This window comes from Morchella importuna (assembly GCF_003444635.1).
Source record: "Morchella importuna strain M04M26 chromosome Unknown Morimp01GS017, whole genome shotgun sequence".
NCBI classification, from domain to species: domain Eukaryota; kingdom Fungi; phylum Ascomycota; class Pezizomycetes; order Pezizales; family Morchellaceae; genus Morchella; species Morchella importuna.
In genome coordinates, this window is record NW_025763414.1 from 762,412 (window position 1) to 782,175 (window position 19,764).

General features: G+C 50.8%; 4 protein-coding genes across 4 annotated transcripts; 1 reads left to right on the forward strand and 3 right to left on the reverse strand.

Annotated features, from left to right (window-relative positions):
• Positions 1–882: 882 nt before the first annotated feature.
• On the reverse strand, positions 883–4,394 carry LAJ45_06103 (uncharacterized protein; the record flags this gene model as incomplete). Its single annotated transcript, XM_046115670.1, has 6 exons — positions 883–1,364; positions 1,423–1,496; positions 1,549–2,025; positions 2,083–2,926; positions 2,983–3,200; positions 3,253–4,394. The coding sequence occupies 6 exons, from the start codon at positions 4,392–4,394 to the stop codon at positions 883–885; spliced, it is 3,237 nt and encodes a 1,078-aa protein (XP_045971254.1).
• A 7,156-nt stretch (positions 4,395–11,550) lies between these two features.
• On the reverse strand, positions 11,551–12,835 carry LAJ45_06104 (uncharacterized protein; the record flags this gene model as incomplete). The annotated part of the gene is made up of 4 exons (XM_046115671.1): positions 11,551–12,154; positions 12,244–12,340; positions 12,412–12,513; positions 12,589–12,835. The coding sequence occupies 4 exons, from the start codon at positions 12,833–12,835 to the stop codon at positions 11,551–11,553; spliced, it is 1,050 nt and encodes a 349-aa protein (XP_045971255.1).
• Positions 12,836–13,232: 397 nt separating this feature from the next.
• Positions 13,233–16,074, forward strand: LAJ45_06105 (uncharacterized protein; the record flags this gene model as incomplete). Its single annotated transcript, XM_046115672.1, has 4 exons — positions 13,233–13,367; positions 13,421–13,835; positions 13,920–14,944; positions 15,010–16,074. 4 exons carry the CDS (start codon positions 13,233–13,235, stop codon positions 16,072–16,074), a joined length of 2,640 nt encoding a protein of 879 aa, XP_045971256.1.
• Positions 16,075–16,775: 701 nt separating this feature from the next.
• On the reverse strand, positions 16,776–17,816 carry LAJ45_06106 (uncharacterized protein; the record flags this gene model as incomplete). The annotated part of the gene is made up of 1 exon (XM_046115673.1): positions 16,776–17,816. The coding sequence occupies one exon, from the start codon at positions 17,814–17,816 to the stop codon at positions 16,776–16,778; it is 1,041 nt and encodes a 346-aa protein (XP_045971257.1).
• Positions 17,817–19,764: the final 1,948 nt, after the last annotated feature.

The following is a 19,764-nucleotide window of genomic DNA, read 5'->3' on the forward strand; positions in this document are numbered from 1 at the left end:
GTTAAATTCGATTAAATGGCAAATAACGGTGGGTTCGTGTGCCTGACTGACTGGCGCTGTTAATTAAGCGACAGCGATGGTCCCGCGCGCACGTGGGGAGGCTAGAGAAAGGTCTCATCTTACCAACTGTAGATCCGTCCAGGGCGGCCATCCGCTAAGGCCGCTGAACTGATTGGCCGATGATGTAATTGTGCATGCGAATAATCAAACAGCACCGGGTGTTTTCGTAGCAGAGGGTTGTTGGAAAGGTCAAAGTTACAAATGAGCCCGTCAAATAATTGCCTCCAGCCTCGTTAAATTCCAAAGCCCATGCAAAACCTGCAAAAGGAAATCTTTGATATCGGATTATACAAGCGTAAACAGGGTATCCGCGGTAATATACATAGGAGAAATTACACTGCAAAGACTAGCAAATGAATCCCCGTCCTCTCCACCCTTCCAAACCACCTCCCGCTATCAACATTCAGCGCCAATTGCCCAATCCATGACCATTTTCCGCCCAAGTATCTTCGCCAGACCGTCATTAACCCCCCCAAATACATAGGAAAATAAAAAAAAATTATAACTCCCCCACCAACTAACCAATTAATATCCCTCCAAGCCCCGATTCGGGGCGACAGGAAAATAAACCTCCCTCGATTGAGAACGAGGTGTCTCGTGTGTGCGTTAAAAATAAAAAACAATAAAACTCCTCATGGTATGCCCAAACAACCCAAACAAATCAACCGAGAAGGACAGTAAAAACCAGGACCAGCAAATACGATAATTTTTCTCTCCAAACCAATTAAAAATGCCAAACATAAAACAACAAAAAACACCATCCCCTATGAAAAATATAAACAAGAATGTTTCAAAGACTGCCTCGTCTAATAGGCACAAGGTTCAAAGCTGAGAACCGAGTGGGGCATATAGACGTTTTTGAACCAGCTTTGAATGATGCAATTCCAAATTCCTTGCGAGGAGGAATTGCATTCTCTGAGTCTCACTCTCCCACTTCTCCTCAAGCAGGGTGAGGTTTTGCTCCGCCCCGACGTCCGATGAATCATCGGCAAATGATACCTTCTTCTTTTCCGATTTGCTCATCCTTCTCAAGCCCAAGCTGCTCTTCATTTTGAGCTCCTTCTTTGATTTTTCGGCATCAGTTGGCTGGAAAAGCTTGTCCTTGAGGCACTTGACATGTTCAGCCCTATCGCGCTCCATTCGGGGGAAGTAAAGTAAAGTTTTGTTCTTCTCCAATGCATTGACAATAGCGCTAAAGCCTTGGAGGTGAATCTCGTTCATTTCGCAGTAAAGTTCCCGAAGGGTTGTATTTTTGGTCAACATTGAAGCCAACTCCATCGCCCCAGGAGTTCCTAATGATTGTACTTCATTTGGGTATTAACATCGTAATCCGATTCTTGGTGGAGGTAGTAGGGAGCTTACATTCAATCCTTAGAATCTCCAAGGTTTTATTCTCTGCCAAACGCCCAAGTGGTTTATTCAAGCCTGCCCCCAATCTAGTCCATAATTAGCGGTTTGTGGGTGGTATGTGGATTATTAAATAAATACCTGGCGCTCTCAAGAACACCCTGCTCCCCTGAAAGTGCTAATTCTTTTAATGATGTGTTCTTGGCAAACATCTCTCCCATGGCGTTACAGGTTTCCTGGCCTGCCTCGTAGGGTAAAGAAACTTTGGATAGATCTAGAAATGAAATCGTTTTATTGACCATCAATGCATCCATCAATTCCCTAAACATATCTTCCTTGGGATAATCAACCATCCTCATTGTTAAATGGGTGGGTGTAATGCCATTTCTGATACATTCAAGAAGCTTGTCATGTTGTATAGCAACTTGATTTTGCCCAATATAAAGATGAAGGTTTCTAGGTTTTCCAGGAGATCGAGACATAGAATGCATGAATATAGCAATATCTTTGGATGTTAGGCCGCATTGAGTGAGCGTCAGATGATGAAGGGAATCTGATTGTGGGCTGGCCAGGTAGGCCGAAACAGCATCTATTGTCTCATTGTTGAGTTTTGTTTCACTGCTATAAAGTTAGTAATAGACTCTATCTAACCACACGAAAGCAGCGAATACATGCCTTAAATCCAAATCTTCCAATCTCCATCTCAATAATGTCTCCGCTGTCAGGAGAGCGTCGTCGCCAGCGGTCCTTAAAAGCCTTGATAAATTCAATCTGCGCAAGAAAGGAAAATGGGACATAATGTTATTGAAGCTCGGGGCATGAATCCGCCCAGGATTTCCGCTCAAGTCCAAGGATTCCAGGGTGTTCTCATGTGTGATTAATGAGTTCATAAACAGCGTCAGAAATCTCTCAGTCAAACCGCATCGTGCGAGCTCAAATCCACGAAAATGTGCAAGTTTAGAGGCAGCTGCATCCACTAGCCAGTCAAGATCTGATTCAACCAACTCAATACCCGTGAGATCAAACCAGTCAACATTTGTCAAACCCCTCCTGCACAATGGCATGATGGCCTCCAAGATACCACACCCGTTCTGGGTTACCGAACTCCCGACACCCTCTCCAACACGCGGTTTCCTTTTCATACACTCGTAAAAGTCTAGTCGTCTTAACTTTCCACTGTAAAGCGCTAAGGCTCTGAGCTCATGTATCAACAGCGAACTCCTCTTCCCACCCGTTGCCTTCAAATTCAATGGCTGATTTGAACGATCTGTTAATGGCTCATACTCGGATCCATAATTCTCATGTACTTTATGCAAAGTCTCGAGGTTAATTCCCCTGAAAGAGATTGAGCAAAACGACTCATTCCACCGCAAAGATCTCATGACAGCCAACAATTCCAGATCCGTGTATTGTCGTCTCCGAGAGAATGCTGGTGGGTAAAGTACGAACTGCGGCGCATCTTCTACTTCCATGTGGACGCCGTAAACAATGTTCGACGCATCGAGATCGTATGCAGTACCTAAACATCACTGTCAGCAAGGTTTTGCATTAAGGTTTAGAACGATAAATGCTTACAATAAGCAGATAATGTCCGGTCAAATCCATTAAAATCGTCACCGGGGGTGCAGGGAATATCTGGCAGGGCTGCATCATTTAGGTATTCTGGAAGACCTATAAAGGGCGTGATGAGATAATTCGGCCTTAGATATTCCGAGGCCTGACGGATTGCCTGAATAATGTCAGATGCGTCTACCGAAGCTAAGTGCAATTTTTGAGCTGCTCTACACGGAGATCTGAGGCTTTTTATAAGCATAAGCCTCAAAGACGGATTTATAACACCTTTACCTGAACGAAAGAGTAAATGAATCATCCGTATCTGATATGGTAAGGCCAGATAAATTAAGGGTTGCGTAGGAACTGGATGTGGCAGCAGACAAAGAAGTGGTACTTCTGTTGGGGGAAGTCTTGGGTATTGGTACTAGATGGATTTTGTGGATCCCAATTACAAGGTAACATATCGTCGAATACATTTTCTGAAGGTCTTCGGAAGATCCAGCTTTATGGCCGTTCATTTTAGCAGCCCGCTGGACAACTCGGAATATCTGAAAGTGGGAGGGTGAGTAGTCCTTCTCTGCCTCCAAACGACGGGCAATATGTTCTACTGTAGAATTTGAGAATGGAGGGGGCGATTTGGCGGTTCTCGCAAGATGTGTCACCTGTCTCAATATTTCCAACCATCCTTGAGCTTCCTGGGGCGTTGACACTTGTAGTACCGTGGAGGAGGGTGTTCCGTTCGCATCGTCTAGGTGATCTACTTGAACTGTGCATGCTAAATCCGCATCTCCGCCATATCTGTACACCGCAACTATCTGAATGGCTGAGGTGACTAATGAATGTTCGTTGCTCAATTCCCCCACCGAACCTATCGAGGGAGCTCTGCCTGTTGTTGGAGACCTTGTCGGGATCCCAATGGCTTCACTCGCTTTGTGCTCCGATTTGTACCTCAACAATTCCTCATTTGTCAAAACCATGAACTCCTTCTTTCTCCTCAACAAGCCGCCCGTAGAAATAACCTCCCCCGAGTATACCACGAATTTATTGCTAGGACTGATCGGAACGTTATCTGATTGCGAGGAATCGATCGAGGAACTGCCGGAGGATTCGAAATGCATCCCAATCACAGGGCTGCCAGGATCCCGATCCCGGGGTCTCAAGGATCCAAACATCGATTTCGGCCGCTGTGCAGGGCTCTTTGTAAGAACTCGGGGACGGGCATGGGTGCCAACGTTGCTCGATACAACCGTGGTGTATTCCTGATAATCACCAGCACCATTACTGAAGAATGCGGATTTCGGCCTCTGCTTTATGACATGATCTCTCGAGGACCATGTTGAAGCTGGTTCGATTTCGGGCAACATGGTCGGTCGGGTAAAGAAGCCAAAGCTCTTTCGTCTAGCTGAGAGTGCACCATCGTGAGACGCGGACATTCTTTGGCCTGATCACGAACGGTGAGACACAAGCACGGTTGAAGCGCGAATTACTGAGACAAACAACAATGACGAAAATAACAGCTTGGGAGAACGCGAGACGCACAAGCAATGCGTCTCTGGCAAACAGAAACGGGTATTCAAAAATGGGTACTATGAGCAACAATGACAACAAAAAGCAAAGGTATTGAATATTGGCCGTTGAATGGAAAGAGTAGCAACTACGAGAGAAATTAATCGAAAAATGTGCTGCAATCCAACGACGGGGGAGAGGGGCACGATTTGGGTCAAGAGTTAGTAACAGGGGAAGTGAATTTTAGAGGCCCCATAGAATGTGGATTGTCAGGGTGGTGGTGATGAGGAGAGCGGAAGGATTTGTGGAGAGAGAAGGGGAAGGAAGGGGTAGAAGAGTGTATGAGAGAGACCACCCGGAGTATTTAGGAAGGATGAGCACTCGATAGGAGAGGAGGGGGAGGGGGGTAGAGAGGACTGGGGGAGGGGAGAAGAAAGGTGGACGAAGCAAAAAAAAAAAAAATCGAAAGGAAAGACAAATAGATAGGATAGCCTGAATTATGGGCAAGTAAAGTTAGATACAAGAGACAGCCTACCAGACACACGGACAGAAACCAGCCAGCCAGGAGTCCAGGCACCACCACACACCACCAGAATAATTGCAGAGACATCAGACAAGACAAACTGGCAGATGCCTGCCGAGCTCTGTAGTTCTCGCTTCAATGCTGGGCAGGATTACTTGCTTACCAGTAAGTACTAATGTCACAGACCAGAAAAGACAAGCCCCCAATTGCACCTGCACCTAAGAGACAGACATATGCAACTGTCTGTCTATGTATTCTAGTCAAGCCCTTGCAAGACCAGACGAGACAGGAACGAACGAGAGGTTGAACTCGAACCAAAACCCTCAACACAGCCATCCAAAGAAACCACTTTAACTGACAGCCACACGGCGTCACCCAAGGCTAAGCACCAAAAAAAAGCAGTATGATCCACCACCCGCTTGCGTCAGTGGTCCGGATTCAGTTGTCCTGGGCCTATCGTAATACCCCGCTGCTTTACGATCCCGGCGTACGGGCTCCTCTCCTTGACCCTAGCAAGTGCAGCCTTTCAAATCGTTCCTATCTGGTCGTGCCGCTCCAAGATGGATGTTTCTGCAGCCGCAACAGCTGCTGCGTCGTTCCTTGTCCGATCGGAATGCTGCATGCTGCATGCACAGTCCTCCAATAAACGGTGAAGCCTGAAGCCCCGAAGCAAAAAAATCTACTGGAGCAGCATGTCTCTTAGGCCTAGAAAGAATGCCCAGAGTTCTCTAGTGGGCACTTTTGTACCACACACTACCAGCTAGGATCCCTGCACTTACATCTGGTAAAAATAGACGGTTCGGTCCGAACTCGTCATCATAGCATGCATGGTTGGTTACTCCTACATCGTGGGAAGGAGAAGGGGAAGAAAAAGGATTTCGGAGGAAAATTATTCAAAAGAAGGAATACGAACCTTCCTTGCCGGTAAAGGCCGAACTGATGTATCTTTTTCGACACACCCTAAGCATGGGAAAGGAGGGAACGGTTCGATTTTCTACTCTACCATTCGAATCTCACTCCCCTGATGTTCGACACTCTGCCGACACCTGCACGGAATTTTTTGTTGAGACATGTCCGAGATTTTGCAACATCAAAACAATGATGTATGTAGTGGCCAAGTCACATCATAGACGAAATTACCAAATTTCAGCCTCCTAGGAGTTACGGAACAAAGATCATTTCCTAAATTCAATTGTTGTTGGAGCTACTGCGAGTACTTCTGGCGTTCTCCTCCGCTCATTTGCCACAGCTGGGTACATGGTCTGTAGTTACTACTGACACTGCAATTTTGCCAGGATGGTAAGAGACACACCATTGTTTGGTGATTTTTCCAGGTTACCCTCTCTTCACCCTGTATGCAGATCTACTTATTCGAGATGTTTGGCGCGCTAAAGGAAAAAGAGATACGTCCCCCCTTTTGTGCCGAGTCATTCATAATCGATCACTCGACCACTTAGCAACCCGCACTTATACACTAAAATTCGGTACTCTACTTGATTTCTTGACCTCTCCCCCGCCCAATCTATGTTTAATCTAAGTAGCCGTGTATTAAATCCTCCCTACTCTCTGTGTCTTTACTAGTAGGATGAGATATGTACTTCATAATTACACCGCAGAAGTACTTAAGTCCATGTACTTACATATATGTACCTACCCCTACGGAATTCGGAACGCCGGGAAAAGTCTAAAATATTATGTGGGGTTTAACCCGGACGCGACCCAGCAGCACGGGTTTGTCAAACCAAACAGTACGTCTCGGCGCGCAATTCCTACATGGAGATAGTCGAGCATACTGGCTCGGTTGCACACAGGCAGAAGTCGTTTATTTGCGGGGGTTGGAGGCATGCTGTCTTATAACTACGCACCACAGGACTCGATGTTGCGCCCGGGGTAGCAAAGCCATATTCTCACCAGGGTACGGTTCTTATCATGCTCTGCTCTGTACGCACACACGGACTAGCTGCGGTACTGGGAAGGTAGGTATATAGGCAAAGGTGTCTTTTCAGAATGGCGGCAGGTATAGTATGCCATGGTGCATGGTGTGTTGCGAAGGCGTGTTTCCTAACGACTTCGTATTCTGGCCCCATTGTGTTGTCTGGTTGTTTCTTTTTTTTCTTTTCTTGTCACAATCAATTAATCAGTCCGAGTCTGATAATCTCTACACTTTGTTTACTGATTCATATGATTTGAAAACATCCCCTATTCTTTGGCTCCATCTCGCCGATCATGATCTGCACTGTTCTGTTCATCCTACGAGCTGAATAACTTACATGTACACACTCAGCGCAGGTTCTGGCTGAGGCAGCTGACTGACTGACTGACTGACTGACTAGCTTCCAGTTACACATAGGTCCATCTGGGGTGATTCTATATATACCACCCATATACAATCTGTCAGCATGCTAGCCAATTATATTGCGGCAGCATGTTTCTCGCTTTTCAGTTTCAAGTACATACGGGTAGGTACTGACCAATACTCCCTCTCCTCCTCGAGTTCTTGAGATGGGGTAAAGATATCTATCCGTCACAGGGTTTCGCGCGTGTGGTGTGCATGGCGCGTGATCTGACCCGCCTGCCTAGCTGGCGAGTTCTTTCATCTACTGTGTTACATGTAAGTATTCTAATCTCTAGTACTTATATGGCTGAATGATAACTGATGGAAAAAAAATAGAATAGACTAGGTAGGTACATGACTTGTGCATGTTCAACCTCCCTATTTCCAGACACCCTGGCAGTATCTCCTTTTGTAAAAAAGAATAAACAATACCGCCCCAAGTACGCGGCACGGGATTCCTTTCTGTGGGAGCTACATAAAATTTCTTGCGCCACTAGATTCCCGAGACTAGTCGACACACTTGATCTGGTGTAATAATCTGCGCCCAGGATCCAAGCAGAATTTCATACTCAATAATTAAGGCGGACCCGAGAATTTCTCCGAAAAACAAAAAGAATCCAATCGCCGTACTACAACCTAATTTAATCGTGCCCCGGAGATAGGTGGAAAAACGGTGCGCAGATGGGATCATCACGTCCATCTTCCCACGCGGGAATTTATCCCCCAGGAGGGTCGCATTGAAACGGTGATTTGCCATTTTCTTTAATGCATGACGACATTCGGATCCAGCCCAACTCCACACCGCCACAACTGGGGACCGAGACGGTGAGTTTTATATTACCCTTTTCTGCAGTGTTTAAACCACCTTCTGGCCGTCCTGCCATTTGAATAATTCGGAGGAAGGGTGGGGGGGGGGGGTCATCATGTGTGCCTCGCTGTGAGAGGCTGTTTAGGAGCCGAGGTAGGGAGTAGACGGGTTTGTGCATAAATCACATCGATCGACAGATGTCACCACTAATGTATGCAGCTGGCTTGAGCCCCCCCCAAGCGAGCCTTTCCCCTTCTCCTGGGTGGGTGGTGGGACGAGTGATATTGTATGACGTTGTACTGCACGACTGGGAGCCTGAGATGTCGGGAATGTGTCTTCCAACCAGAGAAGGGGAGAAAAAAGGGGGGAGGGAGGGAAGAAAGACAAGGAAGAGAAGAAGGAAGGGAGTAAGAATAATTAATTATTGATTGCAGCGAAAATGGGACCGACCTGTGTAGGGCCAAGACCGGCGACGGCTCGGATGTATTTGTAAGTGGTATTTTCTTTATATTGCTCCAGTGTTGGGTTTCGATTTTCTGGTGATGGTGGGATAGTATATGGTGGGCCTCCAACGTGCAATCCCGATGGAGAAGACCGCGAGATCTGGTTATATTGTTACGTGCGTGTAATTTATGCAGGTATCCATTGCCATACCAACCCTCACGAGTAGAGTAGGAATCCGGCTCAGTCGTCGAGTACTTTGTCCGGACCCAGACTTCCCGGATCTACAGAGCTTATCCTTTGCTGGCTGATGATTGGCGAACAGAGGCTCCACTCAACCTTCAACCGTAACAAAGCCTGGCTGGAGCGAGCTGAAGCACAGAATCGGATCTCCCGACCATCATTAAGCGGCCGATTCGTTGTGACGATTAGGGCAGATCTTACTCTGGCACGTCTGGGATTAGTTATTGTTTATTTTGCTTCGTTTCGTTTCTTGCACTTGCACTTGCACTTGCCTTGTCCGGGCTTGCTTGCACCTCGGGGGAGGTGGTGGGGTAGTGCAGATTGCCTTGCTGGTGGATTAAACTTTTGGTCTAGATCGAATCCTGCTTTCTTGGGTGGATAATAGCTCAATTTTCACATCGTGGAGCATCGCTTGGTGGTAGTGCTCAACAGAATTCTCCTCGGACTCGGGCTCGGCCTGCCTTCGGCGTCCTGCGCTCTGGGCCATCCCGCCAATCAAATCATGTTTGGATGTACTATGGTTCCATCATCCCAGACCATCTGCGTCGAAATCGCTCAAATGTTCCAGCCAGCGGTGTAACTGATAACGTCCGTCCTGTCAGACCGCGTACAGGGCGGTGGAAGGTATGTAGTATGACTTTGTGTGCTCTGCGGGGAGCTAGTCAGTTGCCACCGTTATGGCTGCTGTATATGTTTTCTGGATGCATCTTTGACTGCGGACATGCGGCCATTACAAATGTTCTGTTCGTACTCGCACATATAGCTAGGCGTAGTGGATGGCTGGCTGGAGTCTCGTATTCATCCCTTAACAGCTCACTGTAGGCTAGGCTGGCTGTAACGGTAGAATGGGACTAATCGTGGTTGGCGGGTTATGAACGCCAGAAATTGGACGAATACGAAAAGAATAGATAGATACCCCGGCTCAACCAGCAGGTATACTAGCACGTAGCCAGCTGAAACATCCCAGCAATACATGTAGGTATTAGGTCGGTGAGCAGTTCGCTGCTCGTAGGGAATAGTGCGAGACTACATGTGCACATCAGGCAGTATAGTAGACACCACTGGCCACATATATTATCCATAGCGGTCAATGGGATGTGTACAATATATATGGAGGGTGGTCTTAGTAACGGTGTTCACAGTCTAGCCCAACGAGACGTGTCACTTAGACATGTATAAGTAAACAGGCTTGCATCCTCCTTCGTAATAGCATCATCCATCCTATATTTGAATCATCCTACAGCTGCAGGATGGGATGGGACGATATACGCAGTTTTCCCTGTCGATATCATCTACATTATAATTATAGGCTTCTACATACACACAATACATCTGCTAATGCACTGGCCTAATGATCCCAGCCCACTGCCCGCTGGCTCATGATCAGCAGGGCTCAGCACTAGCAGACCAGATTACCGAGACCCTTAAAGTTGCCCCGCCAAGAAGTATGTATGTACATCCATCCATCTATCCATCCGTCCCTTTTAAGCTTCGCAGCCGCAGGTCGCCAAGACACGAGTGATCGCACATGATGCTCACTCATGATCACCCCGGCCCTCTTACTTTCCGATCAACAATTAAGAGCAATAATATTGACGGAGTCAAAGCGTCATCTATCACCCGTAACACAGCAAATAGAGCTTCTAGAAACCCGACTGCTACTGGCCCACTGGTCTATGTTGGGGAGGGGATCGGCAATAACAAACCGCACGAGGGTCATGATATTCGGTTGTAATATTACCTATTCAGCAAGAAAATCAGGGTTCGCGGCCAATAAGCCGTTATGAGTACATGTTATGATGTGATGGCGACCCGGGATCGTCGTGCTACCTCTACTCTGGCTCTACTGCAGGACCATATGTTATGCAGACCCCGACTCCGAGTACCTAAGAGGTGTGGCAATCTCACCCGTGCTCTGTTTTGCTCTACAAGTCAATCAGTAATGTTTCAAACCATCCGCTGGTCCTTTGGCCACCTGTGCTCCACTGGTTGTGTGTGGGGTGGGAAATAAAGGGACGAAGAAAAAAGCTGTGATCACAAACTGGCTTTCCCGATCCCATGTGTTCAGTCTAGAGTAATAACGATACAGTCCAGTTCAATTCAGAAACAAAAAGATGGCGCCCAGAAACGACGTTGGGACTCATTTTGGGTAATTTGATTCGCCGCCTCCCTGAATTCGTCATTGGGGCCCGCTTTTATTCTGCATTTGCATGTGGTACTGTGCCTTTTTGAATTAGAATGCGGGAGACTGAGACAGACGGGTGCATTAGCATGATGGAGGCAGGTTAGGGTTGATGGTTGATGTCACTCGTGACGTGGAGAATGTCTTAGACTGGCCATGGCAGGGGTGAGACAGTGGCGCTTTGATGGTGTTGGGCTCGATCTTGGCCTCGACGCTGCTCTAATCTACGCTGCTGATCTGATCTGGTCTACATTATGTACTCTGAGGTCCTGGTAGAGATGTACTCTAAGGTACATACTCTACATAGGTAGATGTGGATGTGGATGGATGTACTCTGATCTGCGGGGTGTGGGGTATAGATGCATATTCTATGGGGGCGGCTGGGGGGATGATGACTATGGGTAATGATGCATCTGCTGGCAATGATCGGTTGGAAGAAGAAGAAGAAGCAAAGCTAGGGCAAGGGCATCATCACCTTGAACCAATTGGGGCTGACATCGAGTCTATTCACAGCCCATCACAGCCCATCACAGCCCATCACTCGCCCCTACCTATTTTCTCCACCTCACCAGCACCTCATCAGTCCTAAACCTCTGCGTACACGTGCTGCCCTCCAGCGGCGTCCTCTCGCCCTCCCCGTACGCCAGCAGCCCCGCATGCGCAATCATGATCCCATTATCGATGCAGAAGCGCTCATCCGTCGCAAACACGCTCCCCCCGCGCTGCGCCGCCATCAGCCCCATCATCTCCTGTAGCCGCTCGTTACACCCCACCCCGCCTACGACGAGCACCTGGCTGCTCCCTACGTGCGCCATCGCCCGCTCCGTGATCTCGACGAGCATCGCGAAGACGGTTTCTTGCAGCGAGAAGCAGAGGTCTTCTTTTGTGACGGGTTCGCCGGAGGGCGTGAGGAGGGGTTTGGGGTGCGAGGTGAGGAGCTGTGTTGCGAGGGAGTCGACGACCGCGAGGATCCCGCTGAAGGAGCAGTCCATGCCTTTGACGGTGTAGGGGAGGTCTAGCAGGTGCTGGCCGCGTTTGGCGAGTTGCTCGATGTTATAGCCTGGCGCGGGGTCGTTGGGGATGTGCAGGGTGCGCGCGAAGCGGTCGAGGCAGTTGCCGACGGCGATGTCGAGCGCTTCGCCGAAGATGCGGTAGCTGGTGGGGTGTTAGAATACGGGTGAGAGGGAGAGTGGGGGAGGGAGAAGAGGAGGGAGGAGGGAGAAGAGGAGGGAGGAGGGAGAGACCGTTGCTCGGCGTAGGCAATCACCTGCGTGTTGCCGCCGGAGACGTAGAGCACGACCGGGTTGTCGGCGCCCGTGATCTCGCGGCCCATCTCGATATCTGCGCGGCGGTTAAGCAGCCATCACTCACTCAGCAGCGGGCAGGAAAAAGGCAGATAGAGCAGAACGTACGGCCAACACAATGATTCACGCCCACCAGTGGCTTCCCCCACAGCAGACTCAGCGTCCTCGCCGCAATCGCCACGCTCTGCAGCGGTGCGCCCATTCCCGGCCCTACCCAACTCACCATCTACTCAGCACACCTCACCACACCGCAATATTAGCTCCTCCGAGATCGAGGTAGAGTACCTTTTGTATAGCAGATGCAGTCAATATCTTGCACCCTCGTGCCACTCTCCTTCAGCGCGCGCTTGATGAGCGGGACCACCCAAGAGCGGTGGTGCTTGGCCGTGTCCTTGGGCAGGAACCCCTCGCCCGGGGGAGAGACGAAGGTGTGCCGAATGTTTGAGAGGATCTCGGCGGGTTGCCCGGGGGTGTGCTTGATGAGGCCGACGCCGAGCTTGTTGGCGGAGCCTTCGAGGCCGAGGGCGATCATTGCGGGCGTTGTGTGTGTTGGTTATGGGGGGGGGGTGGTGAATTGAATGGATTGTTGCGGGTTTCAAAAGCTGTGTCGGGGGGGGGGGGGTGCTGTTTGTTTTGCTGTTTTGCTGTTTCGCTGTTGTAGCTGCTGCATCTGCTGCATGACCGGCGGGGTTGCGTGCATGATGGCGGGGCCCGGACGTGTTACCCGGCCGACGCAAAGACATGCAAGAAAATCATTACTACCGCAAAAAAAAGGAGAGGGCCGTGCAGAAAAAAAACAGCCCCACCGCACAGTACTACACCAAACACCCAAAAACACAACAGAAACATCATCACTCCACAACTTTCACAAATACCCCCCCAATTCCTACAACAATTACAGTTATAATCTCACAGTTCGATCCAGACAAATGCTCAAGAATGCGCTCCGCCGCACCCCCGGCACCGGCACATCCTTCATCTGCCTCTTCTGCAAGCCCAGCAACAGCACCACCGTCCCCCTCCGTCTCTCATCGCTAGGGGCAGCACCACCCCCGCCGCCCTCCGTACCCTCACCACCACCCCGCAATGCCTTAAAAATAGCACCGGTAAGCGCAAGTCCAAAGTCAAGGCGTCCAAGGCCAAGGCTGCTGCTGCCGTCGCCGCCGCCGGAGCCACGCCTGCCACCGAAGAGAGCGCCCTCGACGAGATGCGCAAGGGCATTGACGCCATCGTCGCAAAGCAGCTGGCCGCGGACCAGACCGCGGCGGCAAAGAAGAAGATGAAGGCGAAGGCGAAGAAGGGGGACGGCAGGAAGAGCGTTGTCGGCGAGGATGGCAAGAGGAGGCCTTTAGCGAGGATGGTGGCGGCGGGCGCGAGGAAGAAGGAGGGCATGACGCTGGCGGAGGCAATGGCGAAGAGTGGAGCAAGGAGGAGGAGCGTGGGCGAGGAGGTGGAGGTGGAGGTGGAGGAGGTGGCGCCGCCGAGGCCGAGGGGGTTGGAGGTCGTTGATCCAGATATGGCTTTGTTGGAGCGTGAGTGATTCTGTATCTTTCTGTGTGTGTGTGGGGGGGGGGGGGATGAGTGGAAATGATACTGATATTGACCCCCCCGAACAGCAATCAAAATGCAGGGCCACACAAACCCGCCCAAGATTCACCACGACCTCGACCGCGTCCTTTTCAACCCGGGCGTGCACTACCTGCAGGATCCTCGCTCGCACGTCTACAACTTCGAGCCTTACCTGCGCGACATCATGCCCGTGCACGAGTTCGACTTTGAGGCCGTCGACTCGTACATCACCTCATCCAAGGACACCAAGCTCGAGAGCCTCGCAAAGTCGCTAGGCAAGAAGTACTCGGGCTCGACCTCGTCCATGACCGCGATCCTCTCGCACTTCCACTACCTGCTTTCTCACTGGCGCGGTATCAACGCCGAGTCGCTCTCCAAGGCCTTCCCCGTCGAGTACCGCTCCTTCACGCAGCTCTCGCGCGCCCCCGTCGCAACCTTCCTGCGCTACAAGGGCGACGGCACATACGCCATCGACGCCGACAAGGAGTTCGACACGGACAGCATCCTCTCGCTCCTCGGCCGCTCGCTCGAGAAGATGCTCACCCTGCCCCCCGCAGACTACGAGTCGCTGCGCAAGGCCAACGCCGCCGAGCGCACAGAGGGCTTCACCCAACACCCGGACACGTTCCACTACAGCACCCTCGGTGACTTCCTGATGCGCTCCCAGCTCGACGCGTATGACCCGCGGCTGCCGGGCACGGGTATGTTCGATCTGAAGACGCGCGCCGTGGTGAGCGTGCGCATGGATGTGGCGAATTTCCACTTGGGATCAGGGTACCAGATCAAGACGCTGAAGGGCCAGTGGGAGAGCTTTGAGAGGGAGTATTTCGACATGATTCGCGCGGCGTTCTTGAAGTACTCGCTGCAGGTGCGCATGGGGCGCATGGACGGCATCTTTGTGGCATTCCATAATACGGAGCGCATCTTTGGGTTCCAGTATGTCGGGCTCGATGAGATGGATGGGACCATTCATGGCGGGTACAATAGCGGCGTGGGCGATAAGGAGTTTAAGGCCAGTTTGGTACTGCTGAACAAGATTCTTGATCGGGCGACGGAGAAGTTTCCTGAGCAGGTAAGTCAGAAAAAAAAAGTATAATCATGGTTTATCACTCGTAGCTAATAAGTGTGGGATTCTAGTCATTGCGCCTCCATTTCGAGACCCGAGAGACACAGACACCACAGATGTACATCATCGCCGAGCCCGTGTCCGAGAAGCAAATTGAGAAGATCCAGAACAGGAATGCGCGCGACATGAGCGAGTTCCTCAAGAGCCTTGAGGAGAAGCGCGACAGCGTCATGAAGAAGGCTGAGTCTAAGCGGATTGCAGAAAAGTTTGGCACTATTGAGGGAGAGGAGGCTGCTGCTGCCGAGGAGGAGGCGGAGAGGGTTGAAGAGGTCGTGGCAGCACAGGACGCTGAGGCAGCGGCGGTGCAGGAGGTGGAGGAAGCTGAGGCGGTCGGGGAAGCTGAGGCGGTCGGGGAAGCTGAAGCGGTGGAGGAAGCTGAAGCGGTGGAGGAAGCCGAAGCACTAGAGGAGCAGCTTGAGCAGGGGCAACAGGGGCTGGAAAGCTCGCTGGAGACGGAGTCGGTTGTGAGGACGACGGTGGAGGAGGAAACGGTGCTGGAGATGAAGGAGGAGGTTGCTGATGAGGTTGTGGAAGAGGTCTTGGAAGAGGTTTCGGAAGAGGTTACAGAGGAGATCCAAGAGGATGCCTCGGAAGAGATCTTGGAAGAGACCTCCGAGACCCCCGAAGAAACCCCAGAAGAGAGCTCAGAACTCACCTCCGAGTCCCCCGAGTCCGAGTCCACAGAAGCCTCCGAGACCACCATGGCCACTAAACCTAAATCCGTCAAGCCGTCCAAGCCGCCCATCCTCGCCATGACACTGACAACCTACAACCTCGTCAACAACCGCGCCGTGCTGCGGCCGGACCACCTCACCAAGCACGACAAGTGGACAGTCGAGTACAACATTGTAGAGGCGCAGTCCAACGACCGCGCATGGAACACGTACAACAGCATCAAGGTGCGGCGCAAGAAGGCCGTGGAGCAGAAGCTGCTGGCCGAGGACAGCGACGAGGTGAGCGGGTATGTCAAGTATCTGCGGGCGCTGTCGAAGGAGGGGCGGACGTGGGCGGCGGGGCAGGAGAAGAGGTGGGGGGGCGAGAGGGTGGTGTATAAGGCGGGTGGGCATCTGGAGTAGGAGGTTAGATGGTGTGTGGAACTCCCATCTCTCTGGGGTGGAGGTGTGTAGTTGTATTGGTATTATTATGTACATGTACAGTTTAAAAAAGCAATTTCTACTATCAATTACTGTTGTGGCTATTATGTAAATATTTTAAATGTTCTCTTCTCTTGTGTGTTCGGGTTTTGTTTTTGTTTGATTAATAGAAGTAGAGTTACTCCGGTCTAAATATTAGATAATGTTGGTGGCCGTATGTAAAGTCTTTGTGAGATACTTGGTCCGTGCTATAGGCCGTCTAAATAATCATTGGCCACCCTGCGGGCTTCTTTCACCCGGTGAATTCTATATCTACTTAGTAGAGTAGTATCTTTCTCTAGGTCTAGGGTTATATACGGCTAATAGGAGCGCGCCGTGCAGTTGGCCCTGGTCAGTTCTTTTAATTATATTTTGACTCCATTCAGTGTCAACGATAATTTAGCACAAGAGCATATGTGCTTATTACTAGAGGACTACATGTACATATACAGTCATAAGTGCAGTTTTTCTTTTATCATTGGTCAGACGTAGGGCGACTAGCCTGCTGTACTCCTTCTGGTAATTGGTACTTGGGAGATATTTAATTGACAGCACGATAATCTACACACGCCCGCGCGCCATGGTCAGGAAATACACTATATGTTGTAACGAAGGCATTATATCGCCATACATGTAGCTACCAACTAGAACCGAGAAAGCCCCCAGCGTCCTTCAATCTCACCTCCAATCCGCCCAGGCCCAGGCCCAGCCAAGATTGTATCTCTAAACAGATGTCGGCCACATTTCCACAGGCTATATAAACCCACCCACTGTCTCCTCTCTCTCTTCCTTGTTCTTTCCTTGCTATCAGACAGGGCCATGACCACCATCGATCCACCCCACTGCCTCCCACAAACGACCTGGGAGGGTAGGATTGGGATTTGGGATCTGGTGGTTATGGCCTGTTTGCCTTTTCTCCCCCTTGCCCTGTGGTTCCCCTGCCCCTTGTGGCCCCTCCTGCTGGTCCTCTCCCCCTCCTCACCCCTCCTTCTCCTGGCCCCCTCTCCCTCAAGGGATACCTTTGGCTCCTGGGGGTCCCTGTCGCCCCCTTCCCCCCTCCCCCCCCTCCCCGTAGCCTCCCCTGCTCCCGCCCCCGCCCCTACCCCCGTTTCCATCCCCATCCTCCTCCTCCGTCTCCTAAACCCCAGCCTCGTGCGCTGGTAGAGACGGAGTTGAGGTGAAGGTAGAGGGGCGGCATGGACGAGGGATGGCGTGGGTGAGGGCGGGGCTTGACTTCTTTCCCCTCCCCCCTCCCCCCTCCCGCCGGGGCGCTTCCTCCTCACGGAGGAAGCACCCACTATCAGTCCTTGGGCGCAGCCCGAGGGGCTGAGAGCGGGCCTCCATTGTTCTGCCTCCTCTCCCCTCCTTCCTGCCCCCGTAGCCGTCCCCCTCCTAGCCTCGTGCGCTGGCGGGTTGATCCTTCCCACCTGTCCGCCCGCCCTCTCCTCCCGTCTGGCCCCGCTCGTGGTGGGTTTCCTCCCGTGCCTGTCCCCCGTAATCCCCTGCCCCCCGCCCCAAAGTTTCCCGGTCCCTGCCGGAGTGCTCCCTCGCGTAGGGAGCGCATGTCTCTCTCGGTTTCTGGGCTCTGTCCGAGGGACCGAGAGATATATGTATATCCAACCTCCGCCATGAGCTTCGTGCTCATGTAGAGCTTCTCCCCCTGCCCCCGAGTGCTTCCCCCTCATGGAGGCGCAGGCTCTATTGGTTCCTGGGTTCTGTCCGAGTGACCAAGCGGGTCTGTCCCCCTTTCATCCCGTCCTTCTGCTACCCGCTCCCCCCCCCCCCCCCATTCCCCCCTTTACCCCCCCTAGCCTGTACGTAGGTAGAGCACGGAGCGTTGCGCAGAGTGTATCATGAAATATCACTCGGTCACCAAGAACCTTCCCCAATGCTCCCTTCAGATAGGGATATGCGTGGGTTTATAGATAAAGTGTAAATATAACACACGTAAGTACCTTAGATAACCCCAAGCTAAGTAATTCCTCGTGCGAAACCATTTCTCCGCCACTCTCCTGAACTAGAAAAGCCTGGGCATAGCATTGCTCGTATTGCCATTTACCCCAGATAGAACTGCCTCGTTGTATGTCTACGGGACTATAAGTAAGATATTCTTAGTACTAGGCCCTTCACAGCGCTGTTGGGGTCGCTCAAGACGGCAGGGCATCTTGATCATTTAAGGAGGCTGGAATCATGGTTGTGATGAAATATGCCTAAACCTAAGACATCTATCTACACATGGAGCTTTTTTTTTTGTTTAATTCATTGGTCTACACATGGAGCGTATATTAGAAGGAATATGCATCCTCTCTATTGCTAGAACGTAGACTTCAGCTGGATTTGATGGTAATCACAGAATATCACTCGCTTCCTAAGAACTGTATCAGATATTTTTATAGGTACGGGAAGGGTAGGGAATTGATGGACTGCATGATTCCTCTCCCTTGTTTTTCAATGTAACCAGTACTAGGCCGGATACAGGTATTTTACTGACTCTGTACTTAAAAAGCCCAATAAGGGCCGAGAAGTCGTGTTATTAGAGGACGTTCACTCTTACAGCAGGTATCCTTCTAGGGAGACTCGATTGTAGTGGTGTACACATGAGTTTTCGTCGTTTTTTCTTGTAGGATCTGGTGCAAACCGGTGGTAAACCTCAAGATGCTTGGTGAACGGAATGAGTGAATAGCCAGACGGTAAACCAGGCGCTCCGTTGGCCACCTTAGTAGAATGACCATTTGCCAAGTTAACTGTCAAACCACCCCATCACCCAGAACAGCGCCTTAACCAGCAGCACAGAACAAATGAACTCCAACAACATCAACGGCTTGACTCAGGGTTAGGTGAGAACGCAGGCCAAACCACGGGGTCTAAATTTCAAAACCGAGTGACAACCTATGAATAACTTTCCCCACTGCTTACTTTGCCCGAAGAGTTTCACTTCAAATCCTTATATTCTTGTGCGTCTGATTCACCTGCACTGCATGTCTCCCGGATGTAACCTCACACGCACACACGCAGCACAACACGAGCTGAACAAGATCGATCTTGCAGCTCGATATACACCTCGCGGGTCGAGCATGATCAGTCACTCCCGAGACAGCAGCAGGTTATAGGTTGGTAGGTGAGGTTCCGAATCTGAGGGCCCTGGGAAACGACATGTACTATACTCGTGACAGGCTTGAAGTACCCGAGTATGCAGCTGCAAGTTTTTGGTGTATTTTTGACTTCTACTCCAATGGAAATTGCAGATTAGGACGTGCATTTTCGGGTACTTGTTACCTACTCTACTGCGAGTACTGCATGTAGACTACATATATGTACATGTAGAGTAATCCCCATGGAGGAAGGTACGTACATGTAGGTACAGTCTCATGCGTTGTGGCCGCCTGAAGAACGCTAGTGGGGAGGATCAGAGGTGACTGGCCACAACCACAACAGCTAAAGCCGTCTTCGACATCCTTCTTGTCTCGCTGTCTTACATACAGTCCGGTGGTACCTGAATCGAGTCATCGATTCTCTAACTGCATCGTGTGGACAGCTGGCCTACCATGCACCTCCGGCTCTGCTTTAGTGGAAATGATAGCGATTGAGGAGCCAATTGGCAATGATGATACACTACAAACCTACTATCTGGAT